The 20,569-nt window shown below is 39.6% G+C and overlaps 1 protein-coding gene and 1 pseudogene across 1 annotated transcript; both read left to right on the top strand.

Annotated features, from left to right (window-relative positions):
* Positions 1 to 3,220: 3,220 nt before the first annotated feature.
* On the top strand, positions 3,221 to 4,216 carry LOC126611962 (uncharacterized). The gene is made up of 2 exons (XM_050280264.1): positions 3,221 to 3,680; positions 4,047 to 4,216. The coding sequence occupies exons 1-2, from the start codon at positions 3,221 to 3,223 to the stop codon at positions 4,214 to 4,216; spliced, it is 630 nt and encodes a 209-aa protein (XP_050136221.1).
* Positions 4,217 to 18,376: 14,160 nt separating this feature from the next.
* LOC126609803 (F-box/kelch-repeat protein At3g23880-like) overlaps positions 18,377 to 20,569 on the top strand; it is a 100,856-nt pseudogene continuing 98,663 nt past the window's right edge.

Here is a 20,569-nt window from a genome sequence, read left to right as displayed (position 1 = left end):
AAGCAAGTTTCTACAACCCCAATGTAGGAATCTTGAAGTGTTCAGGAGCTGACGAGAACGGCCGCCCTACCAAGGTGACGGCCCAAAAGCTTCTGGAACAAGGAATGCTCCTTACTAAGGAGGAGTGGGATAGACCTTGTCTCATACCAAATTCCCTACACCATCAATGACTGAACAAAAGAAGAAAGATCAGGTCATGGCAGTCAGATCCCTGATTAAAAGACTGTTGGTATATGGGAAGGGAAGAAGACAAGAAAGGGAGCAGGAAGAGCAAGAATGGCAGGAAGAAGCTTCAACCAGCCAGCATGGAAATGGAGAGGAATCTTGTAGTGAAGAACTGGATAGGGCCATTCAAATGGCCGAGTGCATATATGATCTAGATGGGCCAGACGACTTGCCCGAGAGCCTAGAGTTGGTTGAATTTTTATGTACAGAACCTGATAAGCCATCACCCGAAGTTCAGGATCCTTTGGAAGTTATTGATCTAGGCACGAAGGAGGATCCAAGACCAATACAGATCAGTGGTTTGTTAGGGGTTGATGATCGGGCAAAAATTATTTGTCTTTTGCAAGAATTCAAAGACTGTTTTGCTTGGCATTATACCGAGATGCCAGGGTTAGATCCAACCTTGGTGGAACATAGAATGCCCATCAAGGAAGGATATAAACCGGTCAAGCAAGCACCACGGAGGATGTCAAAGGAGATAGAAGAAAAGGTCAAAGAAGAGATTGAGAGACTAGTGAAAGCTGGTTTTATCAGACCAGCCAAATATGTGGAGTGGTTGGCCAACATTGTACCCGTTTTAAAAGCTGTAACAAAAGCAGTACGATGTTGTGTCGATTACAGAAATATTAATGGCGCTACACCAAAGGATGAGTACCCCATGCCCATGGCTGATTTATCCATAGATGCAGTAGCAAAGCATAAAGTTTTATCTTTTATAGATGGAAATGCCGGATATAATCAGATAAAGATGGCTCCAGATGATATTCATAAAACAGCTTTTAGGTGTCCTGGTCATGTAGGGGCATATGAGTATCTGGTCATGCCATTCGGGCTCAAGAATGCTGGCGCAACATATCAAAGGGCAATGAATGCCATTTTTCATGATCTCATTGGCCAGAGCATGGAGGTATATATCGACGACATCGTGGTGAAATCTAAAACAGAAGAGTAGCATCTAGTAGATCTCAGGCAAGCATTGATAAGGATGCGGATCCACAAATTAAAGATGAATCCAAAGAAGTGCGCATTTGGAGTAAGAGCGGGCAACTTCTTGGGATTTTTGGTGCATCAGAGAGGTGTGGAAGTGGACAAGAACAAGTCTCGGGCGATATTGGAGTCACCTCCACCCACCAACAAAGTGCAGCTTCAAAGGCTACTAGGCAAGATCAACTTCTTGAGGAGATTCATTGCCAATTTAGCGGGCAAAATCTAGCCGCTAACTCCTCTACTAAGATTGAAAGATAAAGAGAATTTCGAGTGGGGGCCGACCCACCAGCAGGCATTTGACAGCATCAAGGCCTACCTAACTTCTCCACCAGTGCTGGTACCACCGCAAAGGGGAAAGCCTTTGAAGCTGTATATTTCTGCTTCGGAAAAATCAATTGGGAGTTTGCTAGCCCAAAATAATGAAGGTGGAAAGGAGCAGGCCGTAGACTACCTCAGCAGAATTTTGACCGAGGTAGAAACAAGATATTCTTCGGTGGAGAGATTGTGTTTGGCTCTATATTTTACTGCCATCAAGCTAAGGCATTATATGTTACCTTGTCACGTGCACATCATTGCCAAAACAGATGTGATAAAGTACATGTTGTCAAAACCTATGCTAGCAGGAAGGATTGGGAAGTGGATTCTAGCACTGTCAGAATTCAGCTTTCAATATGTACCCCAAAGGGCAGTCAAAGGCTAGACAATTGCTGACTTCTTGACCGAGCATCAGGAACCTCAAAGTGAGGTAATCAATATCCCGGGAAGTTTGGAGGTTACTAGCGTTTGGATCCCACCAAGAAGTGATGTTTCGGGCAAAGAAGATTGGATCCAGCAAGAGATAAGAAGAGTAACGGGCCTCTGGATTACTCCTTGGAAGCTGTATTTCGATGGATCCCACACTCAGAAGGCTGCAGGGGCTGGGATTGTGATTATAAATCCTCAAGGGGTTTATCATTATTACTCATTCCTGCTCGATTACCAAGAAAATACTAATAATCGGGCAGAGTATGAGGCATTGATTATTGGTCTAGAAATCCTGTTGGATTTGGGGGCAGCAGAAGTAGAAGTCTTTGGTGATTCAGAGTTGGTAATAAACCAGCTAAATGGCGAGTTCAAGTGCAGACATATCACTATGGCGGGGTACTATATGGCAGCAACACAATTGTTGAGTTTCTGGGAGTCTGAGATATCAGTCAATCATATTCCTAGGGGGTCTAACTTAGCAGCCAATGAAATGGCGCAACTAGCCTCAGGAGTGCCAATACAGGAAAGAAAGTATGGAATAGATGTCGAGATCCAAACAAGAAACCTTCCTTCCATCTTAGACAGGGGATTTAGTTTGGATGTAATGGTTCTAGAAACCAAGATGGAAGATTGGAGGGCACCCATCATTCATCATTTGAAGGATCCCTCTTCACCTACAAGTAAGAAGAATAGGCAGCAAGCAACCAAATATGTCTTATGGGCGAAGAACCTGCTAAGAAAAACCCCAGATGGATTACTGTTAAAATGCTTAGGCCAGGAAGAATCCATGAGAGTGATGGCCGAAGTACATGAGGGAATATGTGGAGCACATCAAGCAGGGACAAAGATGAGATGGCTACTCAGAAGGTACGGTTATTTCTGGCCCGACATGGAAAAAGACTGCAAATCTTATGCCCGCGGTTGTGAAGAATGTCAGAGGCATGGACCTCTCCAGCACGTGCCTTCAGTGCCTTTGAATCCAGTGGTCAAGCCTTGGCCGTTCCGAGGATGGGCGATGGACTTCATCGGGCAAATTTATCCAACTTCTAGTAAAGGGCATACTTTTATAATTGTAGCAACGGATTACTTCACCAAGTGGGTGGAAGCATCAACAGTAAAATCCATAACTTCCGCCGTAGTCAAGAATTTTATCGAGACCAAGATCCTGCACAGATATGGGGTGCCCGAGACTATAGTGACGGACCGTGGGCCATCTTTTATTTCAAAAGAAGTCGAGGAGTTTGCAAGCAAGTACAAGATAAAGATGATCCAATCCAGTCCGTACTACCCTCAGTCAAATGGGCAGGCTGAAGCTAGTAACAAGATCCTGGTCAACATTATTAAAAGAATGGTGATGGATAGTCCAGAAAAGTGGCACGAGATGCTGGAGAATACGTTGTGGGCATACAGGACTTCTAAAAGAGCAAGAACAGGCACAACTCCTTATGCCTTGACGTTCGGGCAAGATGCAGTGCTCCCCATGGAGATCAACGTTAGTTCCGTAAGAATTCAGAACCAATTTGGGTTACATAGTGCGGAATATATCGAAGCCATGTGTCAAGGTATTGAAGACCTGGATGCAGCCCGAATTGAAGCCTTGAACCAGATTCAAGAAGGAAAGATAGCTGTTACCCGAGCTTATAACAAGAAGGTGAAGGTAAAGTCTTTCAAAGAGGGAGATTTAGTATGGAAAACAGTCCTCCCGCTGGGAGCTCAGCTTCGGGGTTTTGGATAGTGGAGCCCGACATGGGAAGGTTATTTCATTACTAGTCGAGTCTTGAATAAAGGAGGATACTACCTAGCGGACCTCGAAGGAAATGGGCAGAAACATCCCATTAATGTTAGATTCTTAAAAAAATATTGTCCTACATTATGGGATGTTAGGGATTGTTACATTGAAGAGGGGGCAGAGTGAAACAGGCTTCAGGAGTCTCATGTGCAGTGCTTTTGTTCATCAAACATTCAAAGAAGGCAGAAAGACAGAAATTGCTAAAATAGTATTTATTTCATGTCGACAAATTGATGAAATTTACAGAGTTCCAATCCTATGTGTTACATTTGATTCTCTCTGAGTATGGTGGTGTCTTCAGCTGGTTTCCCGATGTCTTCATGGATGGAACCCAATCGGGTGATCGGGTTGTGCGGCCAACATGGGCCTGGTAGAGGATCCTCCGACGGGGCTGTCACCATATGTGATGGTGAAGCCCGATTTATCGTCGCAGCTTGCGGGAAGACAAACCATCAAGAGGAAGCCGCCTGACCAAGGGTGTTGGAGATAGAGGGGCGGTTGACCAAGGGTGTTGGAGATAGCAGTCATCAGGTGAAACATTCTTTTCTCGCGAAAGGGGAGTTTTAGGAAACTCCACTCAAAACCTGAGGAACCCATTTTTCAGTTTCTAAGAGGAGACAAGAACGCTCAAGATGGATGGAAGTTAAAGGCTAGAGCCAAAGGGGATTTGGTAGTTTCATAGGAGAAGTCCCGAGCTAGATTTTATAGGACCCAAAACACAGCTCAAGGGTCGTGAGAAGAGCAAGGGGCACCGGAAGCACAAATTCCCAAGGAAGGATATGCATGCATGCGGGTATTCAATCAATGTCGACGCTTGGGATTCCAACCTTCACATTAATTGAAGGGGCACTGTTTGGATTGAAACTTGATTTTTGGCCCAAAGATGGAGTCGGCCCAAAAGGAGGCCTGGAGGAATAGAAGATCAAGGCCCGGCCGAAACCTGGGAAAGCAGGAAAGGGCTTTTTCTGACTTGATACAATTCATAAAGGCCACTTGCCTACCTACCCAAGGACCAAGTGGTGTAGACTGATCAGACTACACAGCCCATAAAGTACTTTATGGTGGCATTACATGTAATAAGGCTGATGAGTCATCACCCTCAGGCAAAGCTGTTGCTACAGGAGCCAAACCGAGTCGTCTATAAAAGGAGGAAGAGAAGACAGGAATAAGGACACTCAATCAAACAAACAAAGACACTCAATCAAACAAACAAAGACACTTAATCAAACAAACAAAAGCACAAACTCTGCTCAAAAAGCCAGATTTGCCTTTCAAAACGAAGTTGTAGTCAGCCCAAGCCTTCATCCCCCGCGGGATAATCTTTTCTCCCAACCTCTGTAATAGCTCTGCTACCTTGTTCGAACTTGTTATAGTATCGATTCACCTTTTGTATTCTCCTTTCCCCTCTCCCCCTCTAAGCTTTCATACCTTTGACAGAACTACAAAGATAGGGACCTGTAAGACGATCAGCCTTAATTGATAAGGTTTAATCTTGCCCGACCTGCTTTGCTCTGTCTTTGTCTTCTCTTTCTTTAAAGTCTAGCAATATGTTGTATATTTCCAGTTATATGCAAGTTGTTTCTAGCAAAATCACGATGACAAAGCTTTCTCAGTACTTGGATCCGATTTGAATATATCTTCAGTGTTTAAATCAGATCCAAGTCCTAAGCCCTCAGGCATGTAAATCTGATTAGTTTAAAAGTCCTTGGCCTCAAGGCATAAAAAAGAACTTTATGTGGACTTAACCCATCCACGACAATCCTTGATAAACGAGAAGTCCGAAGTTACTTGGGGCGCAAGTAATCGACCTACCTCTTGGTTTTATTTCTATTATATCATGATTATCATAGAACGCTTAAGTATGGAATGGATTCTGATAGGAAGCCTCAAGGCCTACACCTAAGGCCCCACAAAGGCACTTATTTGGATTCATTCTATTCTGCGGTCTAGATGGTTTGAGTATAAGAACGAACTCTAATGGGAAGCCTCAAGGCCTACACTTAAGGCCCCACAAAGGCACCTATTTGGGTTCGCTCTACCTCTCAGACTCGGATAATCAGAAATATAATAGTTATAAGACTCCGACAACCATAAAGACCAAATATAATATGCTCAAGTACTGGTTTAGTTTGACAGGAAGCCTCAAGGCCTACACCTAAGGCCCCACAAAGGCACCTGTTATATCTAACACGGTTTCTCGGGCATATGCATATTCACAACTAAAACTTGACATCCATTCGACATCTGCCATGCTGAAGATGGCAGTGGCACGCCTGAGCACTAAAATGTTAACCTTGATTGTGAGCCTCAAGGTCTACACCTAAGGCCCCACAAAGGCACCTCTCAAAGTTAACGTTGTCCTTCTCTTTCAACCTTGCCCGAAGAGTCTTGCCCGACGAGACTTGCCCGACAAAGCCCGACAGGAAAGCAGAAGCCCGACAGCAGCCCTCAACCGGCGCCAATCTCCCAGGGGAGCTGTGTGCTCGTTGGCCAGGAAGTCATCCCCGACGGAAATTCCTGCCACGAACACCTATGTCTGCTTTACTGATAATGTCCGCGTTGTATGCCAAACTTCATTAGTTGGGCTCCTACTTCAGAATTACAGATCCATCACTACAAATACGGAATACCCATCTTAAATTAGCGGTTAATGTTACAAAATTAGATGTTAGGAACACGGAAAATAGATGGAAAATTTTGTACTGTAACTTGGGCAAAAAAGAGAGCAAATCAAGTTTGAAGCAGAATATCACTTCTTCATGAGAGTTAAATCGTCAGTGGAATTCAAGATTCATGATTTCCTAACATTTGGAATCTTAAAGATGTTGGTTTAATTTCTCGATAATATGTCTACTTCGGGTCAAAGAAGGTTGAAATTATTTGGCATAAATAAGAATCTAGAATAAATCTGGACTCCTAATTGTGGCCATCAGTACATGACTATGTTACTGATTACATGTCAAGTTATCTTAGTAGTTTATCTATTCAGTCCATAAAGTAGAATTACGTATCATATGGATTTAGCAAAAACAACTATTGTCTTTGTCAGAGAAGCACAAGTTATCAGGGAAGGGGAAGAAACCTAAGACTTTTTGAGGATGTATAGTTTTGGCCTTGTTAGGGGCAATCTGGACGGAAAGGAATAGGATGATTTTTGAGAATTGTGTAGATAGCAGCAGTGGGGAGTTGTGGGAGAACGTTCGTTTCTGGTCTTCACCTTGGGCTTCGGTGGCGTTAGATTTTAAAGATTTGTCCCTTTTGTATTTTTGCCTTTATTGGAAAGCTGCTATTAGTTAGCTCTTCGAGATACCTTAGCTCGTTTTCCTTCAGGCTTTTTCCGGTTTATTTCGTTGTTTGCTTTGAGTTTTTGTGGGCTTCTTGTTCCCTTTGTGTATTTTTATTATCTTATGCAAAAAAAAAAATGTTGCTTCTTTCTCAAAATAAAACAACTTGTCATTCTCAAAATAAAACAACTTATGATCTTTATTAAGTAGGGAGAATTAAGAATTTTCATTGTCCCTGTTGAATGTGAAATTGCAGCAATTCAAGCCGGATTATACAGCTCCGCCTCCTCTATATCATTATACTAGTATCCCAATGAACTTCTGGTATTTTCTACCCATCCAGATTCTCATGTTTTGGAGATATGTTCCAGACATCTTAATCATTAAAATAAGCTATCTTGAGCCTATTGGAGTTGTTTTGAGTCCAAAACGTGGCTATTCAGTTTGCTAGCAAATTTCTCCATGTTTGACTAGGAGATTGTTTCCAGTTTCTCTTAATTTATTTTATTCCTAGTTTTATTCTAAGACCTTTTCTAGGAAGTATTTTTCTTTTGTAATAGTATAAATAAGGCTAATTAGCCATTAGGGTTCTCAATGCACTACTTTGGAGAATTGACTTAGAGATCTTTTGACTATTACAAGTTGTTTTCTATTCATGTTCTTGATAATATTTTTCTTTATGATTGTGCATAACTAATCCCTTTCTAGGGTGAGGTTGTGAGATCCCGTCCCAAATTTAATATTATTTTATTCCCTAACCTTGAGAAAACGAAAATACCTTGACGGACTAAGTGGAATTTCTACCTGGACATTTAAGTCCTTATCACTCTTTGTCACCTTGTGCATATTTCTAGGTAATATGTGTCCTTACGAACATGTGAGCGTGGACGAGGCATAAATCAGACGATTTATGCACGTTTCCCAATGAAGGGCAAAATGTTAATTTTGCACTTTTGGGAATTTATTACTTGTTTATCGAGACAACAGTGAGTTATCCATATTGCAAGCTGCAGACTGTAATATTGATGGCTTATTTGTTGGGTTTGTTAAGTAATTGGGCAAGTAAGCCTGTTTACTTTAGTATTTTATTAATTAGGTCTCGTTCATAATTAATTATTATTTGGGCTTGACCCAAAGATATACACACCTATTCTCAGAGCATTCGACGACATGAATGCGTGGGCGCAAGTTGGAATCGAATTCAGTGCTTTAATGAAGATTTTACTCAACTAAGGGCAATTTAGTCAATTCACTATTCTACATATTTTTACATTGGTTATTTTATTATTTGTTTTAATAAATTTTGTAAGCTGTGGGTCCCACGTCCACCTCTCACTCTCTTCCACGTGTCCCTTTTTCTCCCACACACTCAGATCCCTCTCTTTCTTTTAACTCTCTTCTTCTCTCGTTTTTCTCATTTCAATCTCACCTCTAACTCTCTTCCTCTCACCTCTGTAAAACATAGAGGCCTAAAGGCGAAGAACGAGACCACCACCACCACTCGCTCACGGCAGCGAGTCACACCACCAGACCACCAACTCAACTCTGATTCTCTCTCTTTCCTTCCCTCTCTCTGTCTCTCGTCCTTCTCAACCTGCATTACCATGGATGGTGGCCCACCGCCCAACCCATTGAACTAGACCACCATTATCGCCATTCTCATGGCAGAACCACAACCATCACCCCTACTTCCTTATCTCAGCGAGGGTCTGCGAGCACCGTTCGAATACAAAAGGATTCCGGCAAGTCTTTGACGAATTTGATTGGGGTATGATTTTAGACCACTGGATTTACCTTGCCCTTGCTATTTTGATATAGATTGACTCACTATTTACATGTTTTGGCGATGTCTGAATGTAGAAATGAATGAGGAGTTTTTCCTCGGTTTTTTTTACGATGAACCTGCATTTTCAGGCCGTTTTGCGGCCAACACCGACCACGATTCGGCTCCATGTTGGTATCGATCTATTCTCCTCATTCCCAGCTTCAAAACCATATAACATACATTGAAAATAGGTGAGTATCGAGCTCGAAATGAGCTCTCAAATCAAAAACTTGCAATATGCAGTCCTTGGAGATGGCGGGTGCGTGTGTACTCACAGGGCGTGAGGCGCGCGTGGGTGGCCAAATGTCTCCTGCGAGTGCAGCATGTAGCTGCCTGTGTAACCACTTTGTGTCAGCGCTTGTAGAAACCGAGGTTCCTCTTAGATTTCTCAACGTGCCGAATCTAAATCCATCATCCGTTTTCCGAAATTCAATCTTTTTTAAGTTCCTTTATTAACCGTACTGTGTATGAAAACGCGTAATGACATTAACACGTTATATATTTATATAAATGGTTTCATTTCTATGTGAAACACATCTCAAGGATCTTTGATACCTGCGAGGCGGGTTCGACCTGACGACATGATTTGTGAATGGGTCTTTTCTTTTAATTAGTATATATTTATTTAGTTTTCATATATATATATATATATATATATTTAATAATGAATTTTCTATGTGATGCCATAATTAAATTAATGTTTATAAGAAATGTCGTAATAATGAGAATTATGAAATCATCATAAATCCTACCGGATGCACATGTATGCATACTATTATGGGATACCTTAATTATATTCAAAGCTATGAATAGTATTATATTGACTAGAATTATCGAATTACTGTGGCATAATCATATTTATGTTAGCCGTTCATCTTGCATGCTACACTGGTGTTAGTACTTGCCAGGGCCAAGGCAAGTCTTCACATGTTTGCTCATATCGCATAGATGCGCTTACCTTAAATCCATTGTAGGTGTCAATCTTGTCCTAGATTGCTATATAGGCAATTAAGACTCGTATTTAATGCGCATAATGCCAGTTTTCAAGTGATTGTAGTACTAAAGCATAAATCATTAGGCACCCATTCATATTCATGTCAGAAAATCACTGCATGAGCTCATGTGTCAGCATATGTCAATGAGCACCTGATATTATATGTTCGTTTATGCGAGAAATTGCGATCATCGGATGTTATATGTTTGACATGTGAAATATTGTGATTTACTGAATTTTTGAAGTATTGTTGTTACAATAGTTGTTCTCATACTATACGTAATATATATATATATATATATATATATATACACACACATATATATACACATATATATATATACACACACTATACATGTTTTAGGGCAAGGGGTTATACATTTTCGAAAAGGTTTTACAAAGTTTTATTTTCAGGCCCACTTACCCTTATTTTTTGCCCCTCTAAGATTTAGTGGCAAAGGTCTTGTGTTGACGAGGATTTCTAGCAAAAGTTGATATAGGAGATTACTTATGATGATATAATTCTTATTTTACTTTTATTGTACTTTACTTATGCTCTAACATCACGTGTGAAATTGGTTCATTCCGTGTCATATGCGCACTCTTGTATTTAGACTTTTAGGTTTAAATTTATTCATATTTTTGCACATCACTACACTTTATAGCTTTGTCACCTTCTGGGTGTCGGCTAGCACCATTCCGTGTCAAGTTGTGTCACAGGCCATGAGCCTTATCAAGAATATGTTGTTTCTTTTCAATTTACTTATGATATTATGCATGCAGTTTTTGCATTATTAATCACCGTGTTTAAATACCACGTCTTAAGGGTTGCATGGTTTTTCAAAGAGTTTTCTTAAAGCTTAATAAGTTTTGCATGTTTAGATTTGATCTAAATACCACAAGCAGATTGCATGTTTGATATACATCCTATATTGGAGGTCCAAGTTTTGCTATAAAAAATAAAAAATTGGGGATCCAAGTAGTGCATACTTTAGGAAAACCTAAACCTCAAAATATGCATATACAAGTCATAAGTAACTAGGAGAACTACATAGGATTGTTAAGGTGTTAAGGTGACAGCAGAACCTTAATGTCTTTTTATTATTTTAAATGTTTTTATTATTTTAGTATTGTCCTTTTGCCGAATCTTTTAATTGTCCTTTTGCCGAATCTTTTAATTGTTTTTATTATTTTAAATTTCAAAATCAACTTTTTTCTAAATTTTGTTTTAAATAATTAATTAAAATTTTGTTTTAATATAAATTATTTTAAATAACCCCTATGAAGATCGACCTTACTTGAGCCGTTATACTACAATTAATTTGTTCTCTTACAAGTATTTTTAAATATTTTTATTCCTACTTTTGCAAGTGATAAAAATCCTATCACATACCAAGCATCTATTGGCTCAACAGAGTTGTTGAGCCCTTGTGGCTTATAAAAGTCCAGACACTCCACTCAGACTTAGTAAGATTTAATGAACTAATTAGCCCAACATGACCAGATAAGAATTTAGCTCTAGTTGCTTATCATTCTCAATTTTCTTGTCATGTAGCTAGAATAAGCTCCAAAGTTTAGATAATCTTGCTAAACTTTTTCTTAATTTAATAAAAATGAATGCTTTAATTTAAGTACCTAAAACCCTCCAACTTTTTAGTGTCGTTCTAAATTGGTCTCAACCTTTTTAAACATTCCAAACAAGTATCCAACCAAAGCAACGAGAGGGGTTCTTTGGCTTCAAAGAATTCAAGGGAGCATTCGTTATCACCGATTTCATATGCGGATTCAAGCACGGGATCATATCACGGATCTCCGAACGACGATCGTTACCAAGGGCCTTCGCTGACACCCTTGATGTCAATGGGAGAGTCTTATCCTTTGGCTATGCAGGTTATGACTATTGACTACACCTCTATTGAAGAGCAAGATGCACATGTGAACACAAGCAAGAACCTAATACTTTCACCACAAAGAGTGATTTGGTTGACGTTGTCTCATGAGGCAACATGGACAAAGCGTTGGGGCTATGCAAGATGGATTACAACGGATATTTTGTCATGTAGACTACTCTGAACGATTGAAAATATGGTTGGAGTTTTCTAGCTGCTTTTATTAGTGCTAGGATGAGTTTTTCGATTTTCTAGTATCTCGTCTCTGGTTGAGAAGAGCTTTTGATATGTAGTATACCGGTTTTTGCTCTCTCAAGTATTCTCGGATCAAAGTTATGCTTACCGCTCAATTAGATACGGCTAAGTACTAGTACAAGTCTTCTCAGTCAATTGGTTTGGATAGCAGCGGAGGTTTAGAAAGGTATTCCTTGATCTTAGTGAAGGCATCTCTACATTCATCTGTCCAGAGTAAACCTTTGCTCTTCTTTGTTGTCATAAAGAATGGTTTGCATTTGGTGGTGGATCGTGAAATGAATTTGTTGAGGGATGCCACTCGCCCTATTAAGCTTTGTATTTCTTTCATGGTTCTTGGCAATCTCATATCTATAATGGCTTTGATTTGATCTGGGTTGGACTAGATTCCATGCTTAGTAACCATATAACCCAAGAATTTGCTTGACGCTACTTCGGATGTACACTTCTCTAGGTTCAGCTTCATGTTGTACTTCTGAAGCAAGTAAAACGACTATCAGATATGTGTTATATGGTCTTTCTTCTCTTTTCTCTTGACGACCATATCTTCTACTTAAACCTCCATTGTGTCTCCGATCTTTTCTTAAAGATTCAGTTGACGAGTAGTTGGTACGTTACACCTATGTTTTAGAGTCCGTGAGGCATGACTTTGTAGAAGTACGTACTCGATTGATGACAAAGGACGTTGTTTCCATGTCTGGCCGTACTTCTTTATTTGGTTGTATCTGGAGTAAGCATCCATGAATCTTAAGAGTTCATGTCCTGCGACTGAATCTACCAAGATGTCAAATCGTGGGAATGTATAGACCATTTGGGCAATCCTTGTTAAGTCCGTAAAGTCCACACATTATGCCCACTTCCTATTCTTCTTTTGTACTGGCATAACATTTGCAAACAAGTCCGAGTGGTGGACTTTGATAATGAACTAAGCGTCCTTGAATTTGTCAATTTCTCATTTGGGTCTTGGTGGAGACGGTGGCAGATCATAAAGAGATCAATTTCGGTTATGTCTTTTGCTGGGTAAGTGAAAACGTCATTGTTAGTTTGTAGGAAGCTGGTGAATAGTTTTTTTCCTCGGTCGATCATCTTTGTGCTAATCTTAACTCTCTATTCTAGTTTGTCGGGATCAAGGCTGATGTACACAATGTCTTCATTTTACTTTGACTCCGAAGTACCATCATCGTGAGGTCAAGATCCGTGTTAAATTCCTTATAACTCGTTTGTTGACCCCTTAGCTCTGATTGTTATGCTGACTCGTCCATGCTGGTGCTAGAGCTTAGTTTTCCTTTCCTGATCATGTTAATGCTTTCAATTGTGCAACAACGCAACGCCATTGATCTTTTTTTTTGTTTCTTTTACTCATCCGGGAGCCGGGTAATAGAGTAATTGGTGATAAGTAGACGTAACAACTTCATTTTACTTAACCAGTTCCGGTGAAGAATGGCTTTGTGGGGGAGTTAGCCAATCAATTACATGGAAAGTCACCAGGTGGTTATAGGGTTCTGCTTGGACCACTGTTCTAAAAATCCCCGCCTAGCGCCGCCTAGGCCCCGCCCAGGCGCTAGGCCCCAGCCCACCGCCTAGACCACCTAGGCACCCGCCTAGATCCGCCTAGGTTGCAATTCACTTAGACAGAAAATACATAACTTTCATTTTGCATTTTGTTTATTTCCAATAAATTGTAAGAGACTTGTTGCATACTTGAATAAACAAACATTATATCCTTATTTCACATGTTTTCATTATGTTCCAATACTTCATGATATATACGCATTCTATTTTGTACTTTATGATGAAATTATATATATTTCAAGTAGAAGCAGACACTTATTTACCTGAAATATGATAGATTTACTTAAATCTGCCTAGTCCGCCTAGGCCCCGCCTAGCCGCTAGGCCCCAGCCCGCCGCTCGACTAGCGCCTAACGACTTTTAAAACCTTGGCTTGGACCGCTAGCTTCACCATTCACAGAGATTGCACTAGTGCCCCATTGAAGGTGTGAATGGTTGGCTTCCCTTTGTTGATGTTATTGAGGATTCCAATCTTTTCGACAGTGTCTTTAAATTAAACATTAACTTCTGAGCTATTATCGACTAGGACGCTTCTCACCAGGCCGTTGGAGATTTGGACCTTGATGACTAGGGCATCATCATGAGGCTAATAGACATCTTCCAAATCATAATCTAAAACATCAGGATGTTAGAATCAATCACCAGTGATTTTTTGATGGTATCCACCATTCTTGGTTTTTTGCATGTCGCCTTCCTTTCTTTCTGACTGTTTCCCATATATTCTTGTTCGTCATATATGCAATTCCCCCAGATGATGCTTCTTCCCTCGAGCACTGGGAAGGGTGGAGACTCAAAAGTCTATTGGATTTTCTATGATGTTTCTTTAGGATAGGGTGTTGAGACGACTCCTCTGATGTCAATTCAATCACCTTTGTCTTTTGGGCAGCCAATTCTTCCAAACAAGTAACAGTTTCTTTGAGGTTTTTGATGTGCGCCTTTATGTTGGCTAGTCTAGCAAATTCTCTAGCCAGTGGACTTTGTCGAACCCCTTCTAAAGACAAGAAGATTTCCATGACATCTTCCCACATCTCGTTGATGGTGGCGATGTCGTCATATTCCTGATAGATATTTCCATGGGAGGTGATAAAGTCGATGTGGTTAACTAAGTTTACTGACATATCAATTGACAGAATGGTTGGGATGGGAAGAATACGAGTTCATTTTCAATGAAAGAACCATTTGTTAGAACCAAATTTGTGAACCACCATGAGTGGTGGTTGAGTGCAAACTCGAGCAACCTACAAAACAGTAAACAACCATACGCAAGCCTAAGACTTGGGGGCGGTATGCCAGCCAAAAGCTCTCCGACGGTCAAGTTATGCCGGCAAAAAGCTCTCCAACACTCAAGTTATTCCAGCCAAAGGCTCTCCAACAATCAAGTTATTCCAGCCAGATGCTCTCTGATAGTCAAGTTAGTGAAATATTTTAGATTCAAGCAGTGGGCAAGAGAATTCAAGTGTTTATACTGCGTTACCATGGATGAACACTAGATGGGTATATTTATACTGTAGGGAGAGACATTTTTAGGATAAAACCCTCATTCTAAGCCAAGAGAATCCTAGAAGATATTTAGAAGTAGATATTGCATTATGTTAGGAGTTATGATTGCTTGCGGCACATGACAATTCCTAGATTGTAAGAACTCGGAGTAGCATCTAATTATGTCCATATCCGGATCAGATCGCGTGTCTTGCGGAACAAGCATGGTTATCCAGCTTAGTCGTTAGGACTCCACCTAGTGCCCTGGAGTAGAGTGATGGTAACACTGCTGCTCCGTTTGATATAGCTCCACCCAGAGCTAGTGAGTGCATGATCAAACTTCTGAGGTAATTGTATTCGGATCAGCCTGAGGTAACTATATTCGGATCAGACTTACTCTGGTCCTAGAAAATCATAGTCCCACATTTATCTTCCTTGCCATGGTAGTTGAGCTTGCAGTAGTTGCAGTCAGTAGATCATGGCTTCTAATTCGATCGAACTACCTGTGAAATAAATATGGGCCTCGCCAATTAATGAGGGCATTTTCATCAATAGTGAATAAAATTCCACAAGTCAACTCTATGATTTTTCAAATTAGTTTTGAGAAAGCCAAGCTTTAAAATTTACAAGGAAAAATAATTACAAGAAAAAGTCTCTTACGTAACTTAAATTGAAATAGTCCCGCAGTCAAGTTTATCTTGCCTCATTAGGAAGAGTTCGCCACCAAACGATCTTACACGAAGAACACATCATCAACCAAGAGTATTTATTACAAAGTCTGTTCCCGATAAATATGACGAGTCTTGAAATCTACAAGCCAACTTCTTAATGTTGTCCACCAAGGAATTAAGATGGCACCTTAATACAAAATCTATAAGGACTTCTATATCTCCCTCCACCTCTATGGTGATGTATCTATAGTCCATCTTATATATACGAAGAATGAATTCAAGAAAATGTTTCACTACATTTTTGCTACAAGGTCAACACACCAATGATAATTGGTCTCACTTATTTTCAAAGTTATAATGAAAATTGTACATCAAGAAAAACAAAAACGGAACTGAATTTCATAAACCAGTTTTAATATCACGCACACCTTATATATTTCTTTATTTTTTTGGTTACTCGACAACAATAATGTGTGTGTTTATTAATACTAAAACAAAGTAGATGACACTTACTACAGTGGCGGAACGGAATACTTCATATGCTCCCTTGGTGCAAGTTCAATCCTCACGCCCCTAATATTTAACAATTTATTCCATTAACACTATCGTTTGTCAAAAAACAAAAATAGAATTCTAACATAGATATGATGTACCACGATAACAGAAACATATACTTGTTTCTAGATCATATATTAACCTTGCATTTTCTGTAAGGTGTGTTTACATTATTTTATTTTAACTTTTTAGTCTATTATGTACAGAAATATAGAATTACCAACTTTTACACAAATTTTCAAGTGGATGAGATTGGTCAAGTGGTCTAGATCAAATTATCAAGGTTCTAAAAAACGCTAGGCACTAGTTCGGCAGCGGGCTAGCGCCTAATGCCTAGGCTGCTAGGCGGGATCTAGGCCGGCACCTAGGCAGCCTTGGCGGATTTAGGTAAATTTCTTGCATATCTTGTAAATAAGTGCATATTGACACATAAAAAATAAAATTATAACTGTATGAAATCCATGAATAAGATAATAAAAGAATGATGAAAGACAAAAAGAGAATCAAATAAGTCCAAAATTTAAAAATACATTAAGCATATATGTCATATAACTTAAGATATTTTAAATGATTATATCTAATTTTTTAAAAATAAAAGCAAAAATCCCATGTAGTGGGTTGGGTGGTTCATAATAAAATTACTAGGAAATCATGCCAGGCATCCCCTAACCAAACTACGCACATTGGTACCATCCCCAAAATCCTCTCTCTTTTATTTATGATTTTATTTGAAAGTTGAGATCAGAAATCATGAAGAGGTGCATGCATCCTTCCCCATTACATCAGCCTAGAGGCTCCCAAACGAAGGAGACCATTTTGACGCCTCGAAAAACATGACTTTTGTGCATTTGGGTCCATCCAGCCTGCATGTGTCCTTCAATGTCCGATATATATATATATATATATTATTAATTTACAAAGACACTATTAATGTTTTTGTGCCTTCTAGTTTAATATATTTAAATAAAAAATAGATTTTCGTGTCCCTTTACACTTCCTCTCCTCAATCTTCACGCCTCACTCCCTCTTCTCAATTCCTCTCCTTCTCCTTATACTCTCTCTCTCTCTCTCTCTCTCAATCCTCCCGCCTCTCTCCTCTGACCTCTTTATCCCTTTCCCAATCCAACCAAACCTCTCTCCCACTTTACTTTTTCCCAAGTTTTTCTTATTTCCTTATCTCTCTCTCTCTAGATTCTTCTTTGGCTCCTTCAAGGAGGTCTCTCCGCATGTCACTTCCTGGTCACAAATCTCGACTTTCCTTCTCTAATAATTGATGGACCTTCTTTCCGTTTCCTCTTCTTCTTTTTTTTTTTTTTTTTTTTTTTTTTTCTGTTTTCCCTTTGTAAATTCCCCTTTTTTTTTTGTTTCCTCTTCTTCTATTTTGAGCTGTAAGTTCCTCTTCTTCGATGGATTTCAGAGAGAGGGAGTCGCGGCAGCTAAGAAAGTCGTGGTGCACAGAGAGGGAGTCGAAGCAAAATTTCTTCCCAAGAAACCATTTCACTCCGCCTAGACCGCCCAGGCCGCCTAAGAGCGCCTAGGCGGATGCCTAACAGCTCCCCAATTTTTCTTAACGATTTGGACCTAATCAGATCGACACACCTACGCCTAGCACCTAGGCGGCACCTAAGCCGATTTTTAGAACATTGCGAATTATACAATAGATTCTTTAAAATATGCATCAAAAGTCTATGCCTAAAGTAAGGGTCCCTTCTGTAACGTTTTACAAAACAATTTTTGAAAAACAAATTTGTAAAACCAATTTAGGAATGCTTTTAGTATTTATTCTCAAAAATGGTTTTTGAGAAAGAAAACATTAAAAATCCGTTTACTACCAATATCTAAGAGGATAAATTAGGTTCGCATCTCTAATTTATTTTTTCTTAATTTCATCATTTAATGTAGAATTAAACAGTAAAATTTGAATGGTTACTTTTGTATCAAGTTAAAAAAAATATTAAAAATAGTAAAATTTGAACGTATGATTCCCCATAAAACTCGAAACTAACAGGGTTGTGGTTGTGGAACTTGGTATTGTTGAATTTTAGCATCTTATGTGGTACTATGCTTAGTAATTGAATCTCGATCTACTAGGCCTTAGGGACTTGGAGTTTGATTTAGTTTGGCTCTCAAACTGGTGGTGTTCTTTTCTGTGTATATATACATGTGAAGAATTCAAGTTGAACAAAACTGCTAGAATGTCCCAGGTGCATGACAGTGAAACTTCTGAAGATAGGGTGGTCGAAATCCTGTCTAGGTTGCTGCCCAAGTCTCTGATGTGATTCAAATGCATACGCAAGTCTTGGTGCACTCTCATCGATAGTCCAAGTTTTGTGGCCAAATACCTCAACAATTCCGTGGACAACAAACTCTCATCCTCCACTTGTATCCTTCTCAACCGTACTCAGATGCACGTTTTCCCGGACCAGAGTTGGAAATATGAAAATTTATGGTCCATGATGAATCTTTCCAATTATAGTGATGAGCACAACCTTCATTATGATTTTAAGGACCTAAATATTATCAAATGAGCAGGGATGAAGATCACAGATCAAAATTGTAAGGAATTTAGAGAGAGAGAAAGAAATATAGACTGAAGAACAAGAGAGAGAAAGAGAGGGAAATCTTTCTGTATATTTTTCATTAACCTCCAATGTAACAGTACAAGACTATATATACTACAGACTTTGCTTACAGACTTTTCTTACGGACTAAGCTATTCTGAATTACATAATATTTTGACAAGTGTCACCATCTGAGACTTGCACTAAGTTCTTTATATCTTTACATCCCCCCTCAAGCTCATGCTTATGGGAACTAAGCATGAAATTGGAACAATGATGAACAAACAATGAATTAGAAAAACCCTTTGTTAGAATATCAGCAAATTACTCTTTGGATGAGACATGTTGCACATGGAGATCCCCTCGGATGACTCTTTCCCGAACAAAATGGTAGTCAATCTCAATGTGTTTAACTCGAGAGTGGAAAACAGGATTGGAGGATAAAGCAATAGTTGAAATACTATCACAGTAGATCAGAGAGGCTGTAAACAAAGGAACTTGAAGATCACAAAGAAGTTGTCGAATCCAAGATAGCTCGGCAGCAGCAATAGCTAAAGCCCTATATTCTGCTTCAGTAGAAGATCTGAACACGATGTGTTGCTTCTTCGAAGCCCAAGAGATAGGACTGGAACCAAGATAGACTACATAACCAGAAGTGGACATGTGATCATTAGGGTCTCCAGCCCAATCAGCGTCACTATAGGCTTGAAGATTCAATTTTCCAGGCTGAAAATGAATACCATAGGTGATTGTGCCACTAAGATATCGCAAAATCCGCTTAACTGCAACAACATGACATTTCATAGGTTGCTGCATAAACTGACAACATTGATTGACAACAAATGCAATATCTGGTTTGGTGAATGTCAGATACTGCAAAGCACCAACAATGCTTCTGTATTGTTCTGGATGTTTGTAAGGCTTGCCATCATTCTTAATCAACCTATGAGAGGGAAGACATGGAGTCACACATGATTTGGAGTCCTGCATATCCACTTTGTGCAACAAATCTTGAGTATATTTGGACTGTGAAACAAAGAGCCTAGAAGACTGATATGAAATTTGCAAACCCAGAAAATAATGCAGTTGACCCAAGTCCTTCATGTCAAATTCCTTAGTAAGAGCCAATATAACATCAGAAATAAGAGAGGAATGACTGCCAGTTATGATGATATCATCAACATAAAGCAACAAGACTACTATACCAAGCAAAGAAGTCTGAACAAACAAGGATGGATCTGCAAAAGAAGCCTTGAACCCCAAGCCAGGTAGAAAACTAGTAAACTTCTCATTCCAGGCTCTAGGAGCCTGTTTTAACCCATACAATGATTTGTGCAACTTGCAGACATAAGTGGAAGGATATGCAGTACTAACAAAGCCCGAAGGTTGAGCCATGTACACTTCTTCATTAAGAACACCATGGAGAAAGGCATTATTGACATCTAATTGTCTCAAAGGTCACTGAAATGTGCAGCAAGTGCTAAGATTAACCTGACAGTAGTGGGTTTGACTATGGGGCTAAATGTCTCATTATAATCAATACCCTTCTCTTGGCTATACCCTTTGGCAACTAACCGAGCCTTATGTCGAGCGATGGAACCATCAGGATTCTTTTTAAACCTGTAAACCCACTTGCAGCCAACCAAATTCTTCTCTGGAGGAAGAGGAACTAGGGTCCAGGTTTGTTGAGCATGAAGAGAATTAATCTCTTCTTGCATAGCAGACTACCACTCTACTACTTT

This window comes from Malus sylvestris, chromosome 17, assembly GCF_916048215.2.
Source record: "Malus sylvestris chromosome 17, drMalSylv7.2, whole genome shotgun sequence".
NCBI classification, from domain to species: Eukaryota; Viridiplantae; Streptophyta; class Magnoliopsida; order Rosales; family Rosaceae; genus Malus; species Malus sylvestris.
The sequence above is the reverse complement of the archived record's forward strand: the minus strand, read 5'-3'. Positions and strand labels throughout refer to the sequence as shown.